We start from the raw sequence: 19,060 nt of genomic DNA, 5'->3' as shown, positions 1-19,060 counted from the left end.
ATCGCTGAATTCCAGCTTTGTGCGATTCAGTTCGAGTGGGTGCTCGATATTCGCGACCGCGAAAGATAATTCGCGGCCGTTGTCGGCGTAAAGGCGAGGAGAGTGGCTCCCTTTGAATCTCGTGGCTGAAAACGAAAAAGCCGGAGCTACCGATACAATCACACGCGATTCGGGACGAATCGAAAACGAAAGTCGAGAGATAGACGATATCGAGAGAGCGTACGTCTGTGATGTTTCGCAACGTCGTTGAAACGGTCTTTTCGCTTTGCATGTAAGTGGGATTGGCACAGATTTTTCCAAGGTTTTAACACGGGACAATTTATCGTTCGTTCGATCGATGAAAAAGAAGGTCGAACGAATCTATCGGAGCAAAGAATAAAAGTATCGGAAAGGCTTCGGTCATCTGTAAATCAGTCCGAAAGGGTTACATTATGTTTTCGAACGATTTCTGTGCGAGGACCGGTGGGTAATCGGTCGGTTGTCGACGGTGCGATTTTCTCGCTGTCGAGTTGCGTTCGCAAGAAAGGAACAAATAGGTCGATTATCGGTCAAAGGAACTCTTTATTGTACGCGCATTATTAAATTGTATACAATCGCATCCATTCCAAATCTTACACACGCACATTGCTTCTTCTAATAATACTGTGACGGAGGTGTTACAGTTGCTGTGGATATTCAAATTATCTACTAATTAAATAGAGGCAACGTTATAAATAAATTATTGGCCCGCTTAATCTACCGATTAAATTACATTTTTCGCGCGATTAAGAACAATTATTCCGTTGTCTTTACCACCAACACTCCGACGTAATTCTTGGCGTTAAAGCGACGCGTCTCGATAGTATACTAAGCGTGAATAAAGTACAGTCACTGGATCGGTGTCGAATTGGTCTGTTACGGCTGATCTTCGTATCGCGGCCGTTCTGCATCGCGAGTCGCGTTTTTACGTTTGACTTGAAAGCGCGTCTCAAAAGCGAATCAACTCGTAAATTCGTTCTCTTCGGTGTCTGCTACAAAGAAACAGAGAGATTTTTAACGACGAGACAACGATCAAAGTTGTAATAAGATTGAATCCGGAATTGAATCCGTTGGTAGTTTGATCCGGTCCAAGCTTCGATCATCGATAGAGCAAGATAGATGCCAACGTTCGTTCACTTGCAAACGGTGATCCATTCCTCGACGGTACAGTTCTGACATTGCACGAAGCAACACCAGTGAAACTTGCATCTGCATTTTTCGACGCGTCGTTGTCTCACGACGTTGTAACCTCTGCCGCAACACAGGCTGCTGCATCCGTCTCCACCGGAACTGGTCTTGTTGCAGGTCCGACCCGCGGTGCCTGGGATGTCCGCGCTTGGATCCCTCTCGCAAAAGTTTGGAGACTTTTGGTAGTAAAATAGCTGTTTGGCTAGATCTCGCGGTCTTCTCTTACGTCCTGCTCCGTTTCCGCCGCCGCCGCCGCCACCGCCGCCCGATCCTCCGCGATGTTTCCTCTGCCTCTGGCGATCCGGCCTCCTCCTTCGCGATCCTCTCACTCTGGTCAAAGAGGTCACGCTTCCCAAGTCGTTGCTCTGCGCGACTAATACGGCGTTTCGAAAGCGATCCTTGAGCGTTTTCCCGACTATTCGGAAGTCCGGCGCCACTTTCCAGCAGGTCTTGAGCTCGCAGGAACCAGACATACCGTGGCATTTACAGCGCACTTGCATATTGCTCGCCACCGCCTGAAATTTGACCGATTTCCGTGTCGTGATCGAATAATGGGGGGAAAGGGAGGAGGCAAAGTTCGACGAATTAAACGACAATCACGAGGACCGAAGGAAAAAAGGTACGTCGCGACTGTCGACGAACGGTTACGGAACGCGGTTCGGTGTAGCGAGTGCGCGCGGAATGGCCAAGAGTCGCATGAACAGCGGCTGAAGAGAAAGGGGGGCAATTTCTTTTAAACAAAGAGGTGTCGCGTACAAAACAGTTAATGAGTCTACGACTGGGTGGTCCAGCCCCGGGCTTCGTCTTAATAACGTCGAGGCGAGACCGAGCGTGGAGAGGTGCATAGTGGAGAGGAACGGACTGGGCTGTACTTCTACCCCTCCTCTCCACCCCTATTCATCGCTTTCTTTTTCCCTCTCTCGCTCTCCGCTTCGTTTTCTTTCTTTTCGCGTTGCTCTAGCACCAGCAGGCAAGAATCACCGTTAAAACGCGAAGAATCAGCGGAACCTGATGGAACGAACAAAAATACCGGGAGAAGAAGTATATTGTCACGGAATGAAATATTTATCGCGAGAGAGCAAGACTCCGGCAGAAGGAAGACGAATGACAGAGGACAGAGAGGGAGAATGAAAGGGAAGATTAATCAAACGGCTTACCAAGCGGCCAGCTTGATTGTTGTGGAGATTGACCATCGACTGTATATCCCCGGCCCTCTCGCGCGTATCTAGGAACTGTCTCGAGAACTCCATGCCGTAGTCGAGGTTGTGAGAGCAGCCGCCCCACTTCCATTGGGTGCCCCTGGCCTTGGCAGGCGGCTTACCCTTGTAGCTCGACGGGTCGCATCCGCAGGAGAGCAACCGTCCCATGCTGCACGCGCGGGCCACGCTGTGCGCCACCCCAGCTGCGGAAATTGCGAACGCGAACGCGGTTTCCCTGTAACCTGCAACCAACAATCTTTTTTCATTCGATGCTCCTTTTTGCGCGTCGGTAAAGTATCGACGCGATCACGGTTGTCATGGAAGATTAGGTCAACGCGATTAGGAATGATCGTTCGTAGCTTAAAGTCACGATCGATCATCCTTCTCCTAATGCGTACGTTCCTTCAATATCGAACGGTGGTTTTCGTGTACGATGGAAACGAAGGGGAACGCGATCGAGAGACACGCGGACCGGTTAGCAAATTGCCGCTTGTCCACGGTGACGCCGGTCTACGGACGAGAGTAATATACGCAACGCGACAGCGGCGATCACGTTCGTCGCTTCTACCGTGAGCAACGAGAACGCGAACCAGCGGGACACCGTGGAGCCGAGCTTCCGTAGAAGGAGCTTCGGTAGCGAGTTCGACGGATCGTTGGACGGATCGGCCGACAGACAGCCATCAGACGAAGTTCAGAGGTAGATTATTCAGCCGTCCGTCAAAACAAAGCGTGGCCATCAGCAGCGGCGGCCGGCGGGCATTCATTGACTGCATGTATAAACGATCTCACGCTGGGGTTCCCGAAGACGCAATGCCAAACTCTGACTGCGATCACCTCGCCTTCCACTCCATCTCTCGATGTTTTACGCTAATTTTACGCCCGTCTTTTGACCCTCGTTCGATCTCATTGCAAAGTCGAACGATTTTCGATCGTTCTCTTTGGCGCTTCGTTGGCGCACACGCTCGACCATCCACGAGATCGAACGAAATCGAGCAAAGTCGAAGCTCGACCACAGAGGAAAGGACCCTGAAGGTGGATTTCGATCGACGCTTGCAGGTAGAATTTGGAAATTCGTCCATCGACGAATAAAAGGTTTAGGTTGGGCCAGTTCGATAAGTAATGCGACGTTAAACGCACTTTTTCTTCGCTGCCTCCAAGGCCTCTCGTCTCCGAAGCGTCGCTGGAGTCGGATTGACGGATGGCCGATCGTCAAACCGCAATGGTGGCTGTCAACTTACAAACGATACGACACACGACTGCCGGTGGGTATGGAATACGCGGTCGAAACTGTCCCTTTCTCCTCGACTGTTCGACAATGCCCACACATTACTCTACCCCACCTCTCAGGCCCAGAAAGAGCTACTCCAATCCGCGAATACCGGGCGGTATTTGCAGTATTCATGAGAACGAGATACCGGGGAGACGCGCTAAAGGCACATTCGAAAGGATTTGTGGTATTCGTTCTCGACACCCGATGAGCCACTGCGCTGTCGTTACGTCGTCCCCCTTCGACAAGCTGCCCTTTTGTCCGTTCCGTTTCGAGACCAGGTTCCGAACGCGACTCGCGTCAAGGCCCGGCCAACAAACTGCGCGTCCAGTTCCACGCGATTTTCAACGGTTCTCTCTAATTTCGCCTGCATCGCGTCGTATCGGATCGCGTCGCGTCCACGAGCGATCGTTTCATCGGGACCATCGTACGAGTCGAGAAACTTTGCGTCGTGATTTCGTCCGACGTTCTCCGAATGTCTCCTTTTACCTCGAAAGATGTTGCGGCGCGGCGCGGCATCGTCTTCGAACGACGGATTCGTGGACGGACCGATCGACCGACAGGACGGATCCGTTTCGGTGAACGAGATCGGACAGCCGGTGCTCGATTACGTCGCCCTTCGTCGACCGTACGAAACCTGGCGACGTTAAAGAGTCGACACCGAGGCAAAGTATCGAGCATACGACGCGACGAGCAGACTTTCTTCCAGATCGTTGTTCCGATAGAAACGTTGACGACGAAGAACGATCGAGGGGCCCCCGGTCGAATTCTGCCGCAGCGGCGGATATCACGTTCTCCGTTTCGAAGGATGATAACCTTCTTCGTTCGGCGAGGACCGGCTTTCCAGTCGAAAGAGAACGAAAACAGCTCTTTATATGGACTCACGGTGGGAGGGGTGGTTGAAAGCTTGCGCTTTATACGGCTATTGGCAGCAACTGTTTTATAATGCAGATAACTGTTGGAGGGCTGCAGCTACTGTAACTGCCGTTGCTGTTGCTTCTGCTTGTGCTGTTCGGTGGTAAGAGGAGCACAGGGGACTCGTAATAAATCCTCCACGGGGAGTTGTACGTCTCTTGTGTCGGACAGTGGAGAAGCCGAGGTGGAAGGAAGAAGAGAACGAGGCTGAGGTGCACAACAGAGGGCCACGCTGCCTCTTTACTCTTCGGCTCTTGACGCAGGCACGCGGTGACGGATGGCGCACAGGCCTTACCCTGCTACCCTGTGTCAAGCCCAAATCACTGTTTAGATAACTCAATAGATAGCGTAGCGGGTACGCGCACTCGGTAATGTTTACGGGAGCGTGTGCCTTCTTCTTCGTCGCGTCGTTTCGACTTTAACGCTTGTCTTAACCCTTCTGTTACCAACTCTCGACTCGTATTCTTTTGACCTTAATATCAACGATTCGTAGCTTTTTATACTCGATTATACTGGAGGCAGGCGAGACTTTACGTTTTCGCTATAGCCATCCGAGCCGTAAAAATTTGTCAAATGTCTCGGTTGGAGAAACAAAATTTCGTCGAAGAGATTGACAAAATTTAGAGCTCGTTTCGAGACGATCTTGCCGTATTTCGGATTGTAAATAGCGTTGCTGTTTCTGGCGAGCAAGCGAACGGTGCGTAGCGCGCCTTGTGTGGGCCTGTGGGTCAGAAGAAGGCCTCTGGGACGGAAGAAGAGAAAGAAGAGGACCGTTTCGTGTACATTTCATAATACATTAAGTCGTTTTGCCGGGGTTTAACGAATACGTGGCAAAAGTGAGACGTGCCGAAGGACAGGACGAGAGAGAGAGGAGGCGAAGAGAGAGGCAACGGGGCGAGCTGGAGTCGAGAGGATGAAAGAAGAAGCAACGAGAGGACCGTGTCCGAGAGATTTAACGACGCGCGTTCTCTTCGAGATACGTAGCCAGCACGAATTTGACACGGTGGATTTCTCGAACGACCGCGGACCCTCACCTGGCCACCGATGTCGTTTCTTAAAAAGCTGGAACCGTTGGTAATGGCGAAGTACGGGCCGTTTCTCGGAAGCTGCTGCCCTCTGACTTCGAAGTCGAACTCGAACGACGATCGACCTCCTTCGGTCTTTCCTCGAAAATTGGCCCGCAAGCCGACCAACGATCGGAAGAGCACTTGCTTCGCGTCGACTTTCTTTCGTCGAAACTTTGAAATTTGGAGAGCGAGCGCGAGTCAACGCGCGTCTCGAGTCGTCGCGTCGTTTGAAATAACTCCGGAAAAAGTTGTGGAATCGACACCTTTTGTTGACCGGTGAGCAAAAAAAGGTGTACCGATCCACGGAGACAGATAACGAGAAGACAGACGTGGCGGGCACCGAGATCGTGGCTGCGGACGATCTTAAGCTTTCAGGTCAGGTGCGCTCGATGTCGCGCTCTCGCGCACTCGTCCGACACGATATATGTTTCCTCTTTCGACGCACGTACGCGCCACGACGAATTTATATGTCACACTGGAATAGGACAGTCGAGGGGCAATCTCTTTTCTTCTCGTCTCGGCCGGTCTCTTCTCCTGCTCCCGCTTGTGGATTTGGGACAGGTTCTCGGAGCTGGTCGCAACCAAGGCACACACATCGTATTCTGATTTAAGGAAGCATGTCCGTCTCTCGCCTACGCCGGTTCGTCGACGTCAACGACGTCGTAAAAGATTTCACCTTTTCCCCGGTTTCCGAGGCTCGATCCGCTCCGAGTAAGAGAGACCGTGCTTCACCTATGTTCGCGGCCATTTAAACTTTTTTAGGTCGTGCGACGTTTCGTCGTTGTGTATGACGCGCGCGCTCGCGATCCCGCTTCTCTCTTACCTCTCTGAAAGAGTACGCTGCTCTGCTGTGTTCGGATTCTAGGCGTCAGGGTCGAACAGTTCCACCTATGCCACATGAACTGATGCTGACACTCGTCTATCGCCATTTGCAGCCCTTTGATCGCAGCCACCGTCACGTCCGGATTTCTGTTGCATAGCTCGCGTTGCTCCTTCGTCACTCCTGGAATACCGTTGCAGACGACGGCATCGCCGCTCACCCAATCGTCTACGGAGTTGCTCATTAAGCAGGTTGCGCTGCAAATCAAACGTAAATTTACCAATTAAATTCGAATTCGCGCGGAGATGGTCGGTTTTTCGTGAATGCGGTCGCGCACGATCCTTTGAGTGATTCTGCTTCCAGGGAATTTAGCCGAAGGCATTCCTCGTACTTATGGCACGCCGCAATCTTCTTTCGATCCCTCGTTTCGCTCTCTGCAACTGTGTTACCACGTGTTCACCTCTGTTATCGAATTGCCGATCGTGAACGCGGCTGCTTTTGGATTCATCGTTGATTAATCGAACTCTGCCTTTAAGTAGCCCAAATGTAAAATTATTCTACAACCGCTTTGCGCCGATATCCTTTCGGACCGAGTTCGTTGCACCGCGCTCGCGCTTTAATACGTACTCGCGTGCATCTAGCACTCGTCGTCTGCTTTCCATTAGACAATTTTACGAGGCCGGGGTCAAAGATGCAGATAGCTCTCAAAGAACCAGCCGAATATCTGCTCGTCTTTTTCATGGTTCGTATCCCTACCTCGTATCGGTCGTTTCGGTTGCTACCCTTTTTCCAGCCCCCATTCGTTCTGTGTCCTTTCGCATCGTCGCGATAACGCCATTCGTATCTCGGAAGAAGAGCTCTTAAAGCCTTATCTTAAGCGTTAGCTTCTATCTAGCGGTGTTTGGTGTTACCAAATACCCGATGTTAATTAATTTCCACGTGAAATGCGACCAAATGGAAAGTATCGCGAGTACTTTGGAACGTACAAAGTCGATGGAGAAAGGCGCGACGTTTCGTCGAATGTTCGTTCGACGAGGAACGAGGACGGTAACGCGTCCCGTTGCAGCGACGGAAGAAGAGATTTAGCTGTACGTGGTGGAGTCGGTTTATTCGTTGGTGACCGGTCGATGTGGTCAATTTTTTTGCGGAGGGATTTTCGGCGTCTTTCGGAGTCTGGAAGGATGTCACGGACGGGTGCAAGATTCTCGGTGGGTCGGTTATCTGCGGGTACAAATTAGTCGACGAGCTTCTCCTAAAGTAAAAGCTGTGTATAGCACCCGCGCGAACGTGGAAAAGAGAGAAAAGAGACGTATAAAGGGATCTCGGAGGACAAAAGAAAAAGGAAGAACGTATCCAGAGGATGCGGACGATGCGGCGAAGGTGGTGGCTGTGGTGGTGGTGTGTTGTCGGTGGCGAGGAGAAGGTCCTGGCAGCTCGGTTTCTACGTAGTGTGGGAAAGGACGGTGGAGGAAGACCGAGATTTTAGGGTCGCAGAGGTTATTGAGGGCTCCCATTACCGATACACCGTTGCATCGCTGTTATCTTTCGCGCTATTGATGATCTACCGAAAGCAGATTAATGATCTTTACTTCTCGAAACAAATTACCAAAGACATCGCGTACCTGTGCCAGTCTGACCGAGTCCAGGGATTCCTCCCGTTACCTTTCCTCTCCATTACTCCTTTGTTGTTTCTCATTTTTACCCTTCCTCTTTTTCGCCCGTGTCGTCGCACGGGAAAACAAATAGGACTTTGGACTTTTATCTTTCGGCTCGCACCGTACGTATCGTACGTATGGTAGGCGCGTACGTATCGAGGAAATATGTAATAAGGGGGAGAGAGAGGCTGATCTCCCTCGGTTCATATCTTCGGATCGTGTTCTCCGAACTCGTGGGAAATCGTCGAGCAAATCAAAGGTCGAAGACGCGAGAGCGCGTCCTGCATTTTTGCAATGATCCAAGGGGTCGCCGAAGAATCCAAGATGGCGTCGGTGATGCACGTGTTTTATTTAACTTGTTTGCAAGGAAACGGACGAGAGAAAGAGCGAGAGGGGCATGGAGAGAGAATCACGGAACGGAATTTCGCGTTTAATGGAGGTATACCCGCGGAGAGAGAACTCGTTACGAGTGACTCGCGAGAATTCCTGCGGCAGATATCGAATCGCTTTGCTTGTCTTATTTTCGCGCGAAGCGAATGGGTCGCCTCCACCGGTTGGTCGTATCGCGTCCCGATGTTTTCGGTCGATCGCCGGTTCGGAAGCCGCGTCGAAGCGACATCGGTGAAAGACGGCGAAAGTGCGTCGAGAGGATGCAGACTGAACGGACGAAAGGGACGAGGGGAGACGTATTCTATACGGTGTCGAGGGAAATTGGTGTAACAGCGACTGAGTGTTAAGCGGCCGTGTCGCGCAAACTGGTTTATCGGGCATTACATCACGGGAATTATTCGCGATGCCGTAATTCAATGCCGTTCCGTAAATACGTCGAAGCGCACGCGTACCTATATCTACGCGCGTGCATGCGAGCAGCGTGTCGGTGCACGTACGGCCTTGTTCCCGGATGCTGTTTGTAATTATTTACGAGAAGCCGCGTGGGCACGAAGGAGAGTACGCCGGACGCTTCGTAGTGGTCGGACCGCGCCGTACCTACGCCTGTAGGCACTTCTATCTCAAAGACACAACATTGTCACAGATAGTGGAGAATGTTTGTCGTTTCGTGTACCGAGGACAAGAGCGAATCGTATTCTTGGAAGTAACCGGCGAAGGAATTTATCGCGATTCCTGGAACTATCCTCCGCGTTTAACTCCGCGTTCCGGAAAATGGCCGATTTCCTCCGCTGTTCGTTTAAAGGATGTTGGTCACGCGAAACGAACCGACCACCGAGCGCCCCTTTGGCCAAAGAAAGATTCGATTAGAGCGTGCAAGGCGTTCGACACAGTGCCAGCCAGTATCGAAGAGGTATAATGAAGATCGCAGCGGGATCGTTCGTTGTTCGTGGCACGGAGCTGCTTGAAAGGGCCTATTTGCACTCCGTCATTGTACTCTGCTCCGAACCGTCGATGCGACCGCCGTCGAGACGAAGCGTCTCTATTGACAGATTTTTTCTGTAAGAGATGGAATGAGAAGAGGAGCGGAGAGAACGAGCAGGAGGATGAAATCGGAGTCGCGTTGTCACCGGGTTTGTCGATTCTTACCAACCGATTGTACGCGACCGTCTCGAATTATCGTCTCCTTTATCCCTCCGTTCTTTTTTCCTTCTCTTCGACGTCTCGTAGCACTTACTTTTGTCGTTTCACACCTCTTTTGTTCTCAAAGTAAATACGATTCACAGCGATGACTCTATCGTGTATCACGTAGGAGAGGTAAGGGCAGCGGGCGAGTTTCGCGAGATCAAAGACAGATTCGCATCTGTGTTCAACGTCCAATTTATCTTGCTGCGGTATGCGGTATACGATGACCGTGGCCCGGTCTAAAATAAATAAATATTCTCGATCGAAGCTGAAACCTCGACGGGACGATACAAGATATCGAACGGAAATGATCTTGTTCGCGAGTCGAACACGCGGTACGATGATTATAATAACAAATCAAGCAGGATAAGATAAAGGGGACGAATTTCGGCGCAGGCTTCACTTACCGACGATTCTCGAAGAGAATCAGCAACAGGGCAATGGTGGGTCCGATTCTAATGGCGATCCTAGACGGTGGTCCTTCGTAGACGCGTCCTGATCGAGAAGGAGGCATCCTGTCATCGCCCCGAGGACGTCTCTTATTTTTTGCGCGGTTTGCCCACTTTAAAAGAGTCGAGTGCGACCCCTCGTCCAAGGCTGCACACCCCTAGCACCCGAACGGAAGAACCCCTCGCTCGAGAGACGACGATGCCGTCTCTCTTTCTTTCTTTTCCTCTGTTTCTGTACGGTTTTTTTTTCGAATCCCTCTCCTACTCTTCGTCTCCCGTCTCTGGCGCGGTGCCTGTGATCAGCAGCCTGGCACGCGTCGAGGACTCCTCCTCGCCCCGGGCACCGGCGCTTCTGCTTTGACGTTCCGTACGATTCGAGAGCTTCCAGCTTCGCCGCTTCGAGGGGTCGCTCCGAAAACTACCCCGGGACAATATCCTCGATGACGATCGAACGGTTCGTCGACCGACCACCGTAGATTTTCACCCCGTTCTCTTCGTCCTTTCTTTTCCTTTTCCTCTCTTTCCCGTTCCTTGGTTTCTCCGCTACCGGAAGTAGTTTTCGCTGATTCTCGAGGTACGATAGTCGATCACCTTTGGTCTACGAACGTCGTTGCTTCTTCTTTCTTGTCTTTGGAGAAAAAATACTGTTGGTATCGATCGAAACACGAAAATACCTTGTCTGTTTCGTCTTCCGAGTCGCTTCGACGAGTTCTCGTTCTCGTACTTCACTGACACTGCTGTTGCGATCGTCGCGAACGTAGCACCGATACGTCGTCGAGATTAAACATGTTAGCGTAACTCCCTTTTCCGCGATCGATCTAGCCCCGTGGATATTTCACATCCCACGAAACGAGAGGACACTTCCGGATCCGAAGGAAGAACGACGAAGAACCGTTTATCCTCGGCCGACGACGAAAACGCCCGTCGCGACACCCTTGTTCGCCGCGCTCGCTCTCACGTATCGTGGCATCCTGTCAGTGATGCTCGCACCCTCCACAACGTCGAGTACTAGTTCTGTTATGCGGATCCGCGTTTCTTCGAGATATTGTGTCTGATTTCTCGATTCGGGCTCGGTGTTGTCGAGGCGTGGACCGGACGCGCAAACGTGCCGAAGAAAAAGAAGAAGACCGACGGCGGTTCGGTACTTCCGGTGTGTGCGCGCGTTCACGGCGAAGTGTCAAGCTCAAATAAAAGAAAAGTCGCCCTCCGGGATCTCTTTCTCCTCCCACGCACACATCCCCCTCCTTCGGCTTGCTTTCCTCTTCCACCGTTGGTCTGGTTCGTTCTCTCTTTCTCTTACTCGCGCGCGTACCACCGTGGCTATCGTTTCGTCCGTGTAAACAGTCGAATAGCAAACTTCCCGTGGACGCGTTATGCGGCGGCGGCGACGACGACGACGACGATGATGACAACGATGACAACGATGACAACGACGACGATGACAACGATGGCAACGACGACGACGACGACGACCGAGCGCGCGCGTGTCGTCCAACGATCGGCCGTCGCGTTGGTATGTTCCGAGGCGAAGGAACGTTGCTTCGACGACGGTGTCGCTTGGAATCGGAGAAACGGTCACCGGCGCGCGGATTAACGCGGAAAAGAGTGGCGAGGTCGAGAGGAGCCGAGAAAAAGAGAAACGAGAAGGGGTGGAAAGAACGGAAGGACGTGGTATGCGATAAAAAGGAAATGGAAAAAAAGAAAGGTGGGGTCCGCGCGAACACGGCGAAGAAGGAGAGGAAGGGAAGAAGAGCGTCGATGGAAAGGAGTAACGAAGGGTGAAACCTTGGAGATCGAAGAGAGGGAGAAGGGCTGCTCGATAAACCGAGACCGGACCGCGATAGCGAGCGCGATGGCCGAAGATTCGCGAGAAAGAGACCACGCAGGACCACGCACTTTCGTTGTCCCTGTGTTCCTGCGTTCGTTATCCCGACACGCTACTGCGAGCCAAAGAAGAGATGGACAGAATCTGATGATTCCACCTCCGTTCAAGCCCGACGAGGAGCTGTCAGGGAGATCGGTCTGTCTATGATGAACTCGGTGCGCAGTGCGCGGCTACGGGGGCCCTCCTCGCCCTCCCATAGGGAGAGAAAGGAGAGATAGGGAGCGGTAGGCACGAAGAAACCAACTACCCCCCCACCATAACCACCACCATCTAGACACGACCACCACTACCGTCGGCCACCACCCTGAGATTCAAACCGAGAGACGAGGACGCACGATCGCAAGTGAAACTACCAACGGAGATGGAAAGACGCGCGAGACCGAGGGACCGACATCGACAGAGACGAACCGAGACGGAGCGCAGAACGAACCAGAGATGGACGGAGAACCTGAGAAAGAAATAGAATGAGATGGTCAAACGGAGGAGAGCCCGTAGGCTGCTTCTGCATCTCCCTCTCTTTCCTCCCACTTTCGACCATCCTTTTCCCTCCGATTCTCTTTACGTCTCTCTTCTCTCTTCGTTCCTCTTCCTTCCACTGCCCTCTCTCTTGCCCTCTGTCCCTCTTTCTCGAACGATTGCCTGAAAACGCCTCTTCGCGGACCAACAGGTATTTCGCGTCGACGATCCGATTGTTTTACACCTTGCCACTTCCTCTCTTTCTCACACCGCCGCCACATCCGTGAAACGTCGTTGGTTCGCGAAATCGATCGTTAAAGTCGTTCCTTCGCGATGATGATTCACAACCGTGTCCGCTGCGACGATTCATCTGCGAACGTTCGTTGGGAATTACGCGCGCTCCAACGACCGAACGCCACACTTCTGTTCCTCCTTTGCCAAGAGGAAGGAAGAAGAAGGAGAAAGAGCGGAAGACAGGACGGAAGGAAGGAAGGAAGGAAGGAAAGAAGAAAGGGAGGTTGCCCTTGATCACGTGGCAGGAAAAGTAGGAGGAGCGAACTTCCCCTACCTGGCATCCCTTGGAGGATGCTCAATCGGCATAATTGAGGTTTATCTCGTTCCCCGACTCCGCTTTCCGCCTACTCAACCCTGCCGTTTGTTTCCCTCCCGTTCTTCGCTCGTTTCCGTGCAATTCTGTTACGCGCGCGCACATTCCGCTGAATCGCGCGCAGGGGTTGCGCCGTTCCTTCGTCGCTAAAATACTTCTAGTTACTTCCTCGACGGAAGCGAAATCCGCTCGTGCATCGTCCGTGCACCCCGTATCCAAATGAAAGGGAATCGACGACGCGCGGACTCCTACGTTTCACCTACTTTTACCGGCTCGGCTGGCCATCGCGTCTCTTCTTCGCTCGCAGGCAATCGTTCGCAGCCAATTAGCCAGGCTTTCGATAGAACGGTCGACGAACGAACATTCGTCTCGGTTTCGCGATTACAAGGGATGAAGTGAGGGAACTCTCGACTCCCCCTTGGATCCACGTTTCCGTTCCCCTCCGTTCCACCTTTGACCAGTCCTTTGTCCTTTTTCCTCTATCGTTCCTTCGGTTCGATCGTGTCGGTCGAAGAGCCGATTTCACGGACGTGGTCGCTGAGCTGGCAATTAGTCGCAACGACCCCGTTCACGTTGCTCCGGCATAGTTACCCCAACGTGCCACGTGGTCGAAGATCAAACGACATCCTGAATCAAAGCGTACTCGGTCGGGGTCTCCAGAGGATCGCCAGAAACGCGGATCGAAACGCATGGAACTCGTTTGACGATGCTCGTGCCGCGATTTACCTCTGTCTAATTAGAATTCATGTTCGTCCGCGATAAACGGGAACGCGCCGCTTCGCGATCGAACGAGAAACGAGAAACGTCGGCGAGCGTGAACCTCTCTAACTATCGTATCGGTTTTCCTGTTTTATCTCGTACGGTACTCTGCCGTTTGCTCGCTCGTCATTCGTCCGCCTAAAAAGATAACGGTGATTCAACGAAACTCGCGCGATTCCGCGCGCCACGATAGTCTTTAGTCGTAGCGAGTCGTAGCGATCGGAGGTCGTCCGATCATGCGGGAATCGGAATCGTAGTCGAGGGAAAAGGAAAGTCCGTCTCGAATGCCTCGTTCGCTCGGGGGCAGCTCGACGTTCTCCGAGTAAATGAATTTCGTAGTCGTGCAGTCGCGTACTTCTCGGCGAGCGATATCGTTAAAAAGTGTTTGTCGGGGCACGCGGGCCGATGCGCGATCCGATTTTTGTTGTTCTTGCACGCAAGAGCCAACGACCACGTTCCATTCGTTTGGTAGTGGACGCTCATTGCCGAGCCAGGTACCTCACTGCGATAAGATCGTTCGTGCTTCCAGAGGAGTTTCTCCTCCTTCTCCGTTCCTCCGCTTTCGCCGACTTCTCTCTTTCTTCTTGAATCGTTCTCCCTCTCCTTTTCAACGTGTACCCTCTGTCATCCTATCTGGGTGCATTACTTATCGGACTATCGAGTGTCCTGACCATGATCTTGGCACGCGAGCGGCGATACCATCGAACCACTCGATCATCCTATCGCCGTGCAATGCGCCCTGGTGCACTGCTGCTCGGAAGCCTAATTGGCCGGCGTTCAAAAAGGGGTACAAACCCTCTCTCACTTTCTCTCTCTGCCCCGCGTTCTTCCCTCCTCTTTCTTTTTCTTCTGTTTTTTCTCCCTATTTAACTTGGCTCTCTCGTTGCTCCGCTTTGCGCAAGAACGCGTCTATTTATGAGTTTCGTCGTATTTGATCTCACGTACGTTGGGTACTACGATTCGAGCGTAACGTTGGCGGAAAGAACACTACCGTCTGGTCGAGCGTCGTTCGCGTGTCACGCTCTCGCTCGTGTCAGCCCCTTGGAGGTATGAAAATCCCGATAAACGAATTATCTGTCACCGCGAAGGGTATCACGTACTTATCTCGCTTTCTTTCTCAACAGCCTCGCGCGTCTAGTTCCACTGGTCGACCTCCTCTCTACTGTAATTAGTTTCCCCCCTTTCGACCGATTTTACAAACGCGGTCCGGCTGATTCGTCAGAGACGCGTTTCGCTTCGCTTTTCGTGCCAGAAAAACGATCACGTTTCGAGCGTGATAATCGATCGATTCCCGCACGGCGTGTCACGACTCGTTTCCACGAGACGAGACGAGACGAGGTCCAGGTCTTTTTCGATTCTCGATTGATTGAGACGTCGATCGGTTAACCGAGCGAGAAATCCCTAACGAGAAGCGCGGAGAAAGCCGCGCGACTTATCGTTTTGCCATCACGAGCCGACGATCGCGCCAACTATAAACGGCGCGTTCATTGTTCGCTATGGATCGGTTCGAAACGAGAGCGTAGCCGGACCCGATTAAAAGATACGCCGTGTCGGCGCGAGAGAAGCCTAGCAATTCCAGCGATCCGCTCACCATGGAAACGGTGGAAGCTGTGGGAGCCGAGACAGAGAACTGTCCGGAATGTTTTAATAATATGCATTCCTGCCGGCTGAACGCCGAAAGCTTCTCGGGGGTTGCATTGTACCCTTCGCAGCCTGCTTTACAATAACTATGATATAATTAACCAGCTATTTTTCTCGGCCGAAAGAATGCGTGTTTGTCGAACAACCACGACAATGATTCGAGCGTAGGTTTGTAAAGGTAACGCGATACATTTATGGAAGCGATATTAAAAAGGGAAGAAGAATAAGAAGAGGGAGAGACAGAGAAAGAGAGGAAAAGGGAGAGAGAGAGAGAGAGAGAGAGAGTGAGAGAGAGAGAAGGCAGGTCGAAAAGGAACACGGTGGAAGGAAAGTCGAACTCGTCTGAACGCCCTACTTCCTATTGCGTTTAAGGACGAACATTGTGCGCTTTGACGAACGCATCCGAGGACGAATTTACTGGATGCTCGACCGGCCCCGTCATTAAGTATTATGTCGTAGAACGGTGCGTCAAGTGAGCGCAACACCCACGTTCCATAGAAGAAAGAAGAGAGAAAGGTGCGTGCACGTCGTCGTCACGCCCCCATCCTTTTAACGAGCTCGTTGCCTTGTTCTTTGCGATTATTTCGGTACGGAGCGTACCGTGGAGGAACGCGTACGATGAAAAGGTACGTCCGCAGTGATTCGGGGAACCGACCGGAAAAGAATCGAAGAGGTGTTCCCGGGGAGAGCGAAGCGGCGCGGCGCGTCCACCGTCCCGGGAACGAACGATTTCGTTCGATCGCGACTCCTCGTTTGACCCAGATTCCCGCGCTACTCCATTCGCTGTTGTGGATCGTGGACTCGAGAACCGGTAGGAATGGGTTTCGCGATCACGATCTCGGACGGAGGCGCGTAAAACGGCCGACGTGAAAGGGCAGCCCATTCATTCGAGTACGAAACACGTCGTTGAACGGCTGTCGATCGAGAGACGTTCTTCTTTCTTCGGAAACGATGCGTGCCGAACAGGGACGGGTGGATCGTCCAGCCTCCGAAGAAAGGATCTTCCCGGTATTTTTCGCTGGCGCGATTTCGAAGCTATTGCAGGATGAGCAGCAGCGCTGGTCAAAAAGATATCCGTTTCAAAATGGTAACGCTCGATCGCACGATCGACCAAGAGATACCGAACGCGGATGATCGGCTATCGTTTCTGTTAAAAGCCACTTGTTGAAGTGCGTTCGGGCATGATCGATTTGCCGGCTAAAAGTAGCTCCCGGATAATCTGCTTTCGAGGATCATAGGCGTTCCAACTGTTTATTATTCGCCAGTACGAGCCTGTGCTTGCTCGCATCTCGCTGAAAAACTCGAAAAGAACTCGTTTGTTCCCTGTGCTCTCGTGCGTATCCAGACGCACGCATCTGTAAAATGTCCCGACACTTCAAAGAAGTTTTACCCAAGCAGCAACTAGAAAATACGGCAACTATCGGCTTCGGTTTTCCAACCTTTCGCAAAACGTTGCCCGGTGTTGCTTCTTTTGCACCGGCTCGTCTCGCGGACAATGCCGCTTTCGATACGGAACAGAGTACTTCGTTGTTGCCGGGTACGTCCGGAGGTCGATACACGTCGATCCAGCGTAATGACTTAAGAGGATAAGAGGATCTCGATGAGAAGAGATCGCTTCCGAGTTTCCCATTGTTCTCGTCGTTTGTATCTCGGCCTGGACGCGCGTAACGAGCTACGTTCCACTCGATGGATGTTTTTCGCACAAAGCGATCCTCGATTATCGACGAGCGCGAAGGAATTTTCAAAGTGGCCGATAAACGACAGCGTGTGCGAAGAAAGGCGGTGGCTCGGACGAGGTTCGAGCATTTCAGCGGAGGTAGACGGAGGGATAGGAAATGGCGTAGCTGAAAATAAGGAGCATCCACGGATGAGGAATGGTAGCCAGAGTGATCGAGGGAAGGCCAGAGAGGCGATGGGCCACCATGCTCGCCTATTATGGCAAAGGAGCCATGGGGATTCGAAGAGTGGCCCTCGACCAACGGCAATTCGAATAAATAAAGAGGGAAAATAAGATATATGCGCGTGGGTGTGGCGGCAGGCGGGACCCAGGCTCATTGCCACCTCCGAAGCTGTCGGATCTCACACTCCCTGTAGATGCGGAGCTATCTTGCCATGCATATGTATCTACGTATGTATGTATGTATGTATGTATACATGTATATAGCTCCGGCTCGATCCTATAGATCGGACAGTTTCCTTCCTTCTCTACCTATTCAGTCAGTCGGCGATTCTTGTCTTTCGATTACCGCTTCGTGACTACAGATTACTCTTTCGTCGATTATATCATATTATTTCCTGGTCGTTTTATCGAAGTTTCAATTAGGAGGGCGACGGCCAAAGGGATACGTGTATAATTCGAATTAGAACGATGAGAATCGGTGATACAAGCGTGTCCCAAGATCGAGCAGGAGGAAGCCTAATCGTCGATGTTCTACTCGCAGCCAGATCCGATTAGGATCTCGACACCCACGCCGAGATCGTCGAAGAAACGCGTTCCTTTCCTTTAACCCTACTCTCCCTCCGCCCCACTTGTGTTCCCTTTGAATCCCGTTGTTTCTCTTAGTATCTGTAGCGTTGTCTGCATTTAGTTGGTATGTTAAATACGCAACGAAGGGGTACGCAAGAGGTTTCAAAGGAACGTCGAGTAAAACGGAAGGAAGGGGGACCGATAAAACGAGTTTATTGGCTCGTTTGTTCTGGAAGGTGGCGGTTTCTTTGTCGCGACTAGTAACGATCGTTTTACTACCGGTTTCAACGATTAGGGCTATCGTGACGTTTCGCGAATAAAGAGAAAAAAGTAAAGAGAGTCGGCGAATGATTTACCGGTCGTAAACGATCGTAATCAACCCGAGCCCCGGCTTCGAGCCGGTGTATCGACCACTTCGTGGTGTCCGAGAATTACAAAGAGAAATATATTAGTTAATATAATATAGATACTTTATATTTGGCTGGACGACGCGACGATGCAGCGTTTGGCCGGAGATCCCAGTGATGCGCGTTTTTATGCCGCTATCGTGGAAGATTTGGAAAGGCGAACGTCAGCGACTGGGTAAGGGAAGGTGAACGCGAATGCGAACACGGTACGCGAGACTCGCGTCGGAAGACGGGGGTATCCCTTTCTCTGCGTGAACCTTTTTCGATTCGCGACCAGCCGCGAAGACAAGCTGATGAAAATTGATCGAACAAAGAAGTGTTAATTGCGTTATTACGGGCCGAACGGTTTATCGAGCCTTCACCCGTCTACCGAAACGATCGCGATCTTATCGGTTCGCGTCGACCATTGTACGATTATTAAATACGATGATGCGGCTCTATTATCCGAGCGCCGTGCGATGCGATCGGTGAGAGTCGATCGGATCGTAGCCAGTGCCACGAAAGATCGAGAGGAGTATCAAAGTGGCGCGCGGTAGGTCCGTCGTCTCGCCCTACCGTGATTTCATCGCGGACAGATTTCTGTTGCCGGTTAATCCGTTATTCAAAGTATCAACGTTGAAACACCGTGGCGGTTCGCCGAGTGACGCGTAACGTTGTAATAGCCGATCGCTGGCTGCTTATCGCGAGA

At 51.9% G+C, this 19,060-nt stretch overlaps 2 protein-coding genes across 2 annotated transcripts in view; one reads left to right on the top strand and one right to left on the bottom strand.

The window, feature by feature from the left end:
* LOC117211507 (protein Wnt-6-like) overlaps window positions 1-19,060 on the top strand; it is a 54,367-nt gene that overhangs the window by 5,437 nt on the left and 29,870 nt on the right. The gene's annotated exons all lie outside the window — the stretch shown is intronic.
* On the bottom strand, window positions 548-11,543 carry LOC117211508 (protein Wnt-10b-like). Its single transcript, XM_033455463.1, has 4 exons — window positions 10,109-11,543; window positions 6,478-6,731; window positions 2,364-2,647; window positions 548-1,721 (listed from the first exon to the last, which is right to left on the bottom strand). Exons 1-4 carry the CDS (start codon window positions 10,213-10,215, stop codon window positions 1,152-1,154), a joined length of 1,215 nt encoding a protein of 404 aa, XP_033311354.1. The 5' UTR covers window positions 10,216-11,543; the 3' UTR covers window positions 548-1,151.

The sequence above is a fragment of the Bombus bifarius genome, unplaced genomic scaffold (genome assembly GCF_011952205.1).
Source record: "Bombus bifarius isolate JDL3187 unplaced genomic scaffold, Bbif_JDL3187 scf7180000008239, whole genome shotgun sequence".
NCBI classification, from domain to species: Eukaryota; Metazoa; Arthropoda; class Insecta; order Hymenoptera; family Apidae; genus Bombus; species Bombus bifarius.
The sequence above is the reverse complement of the archived record's forward strand: the minus strand, read 5'-3'. Positions and strand labels throughout refer to the sequence as shown.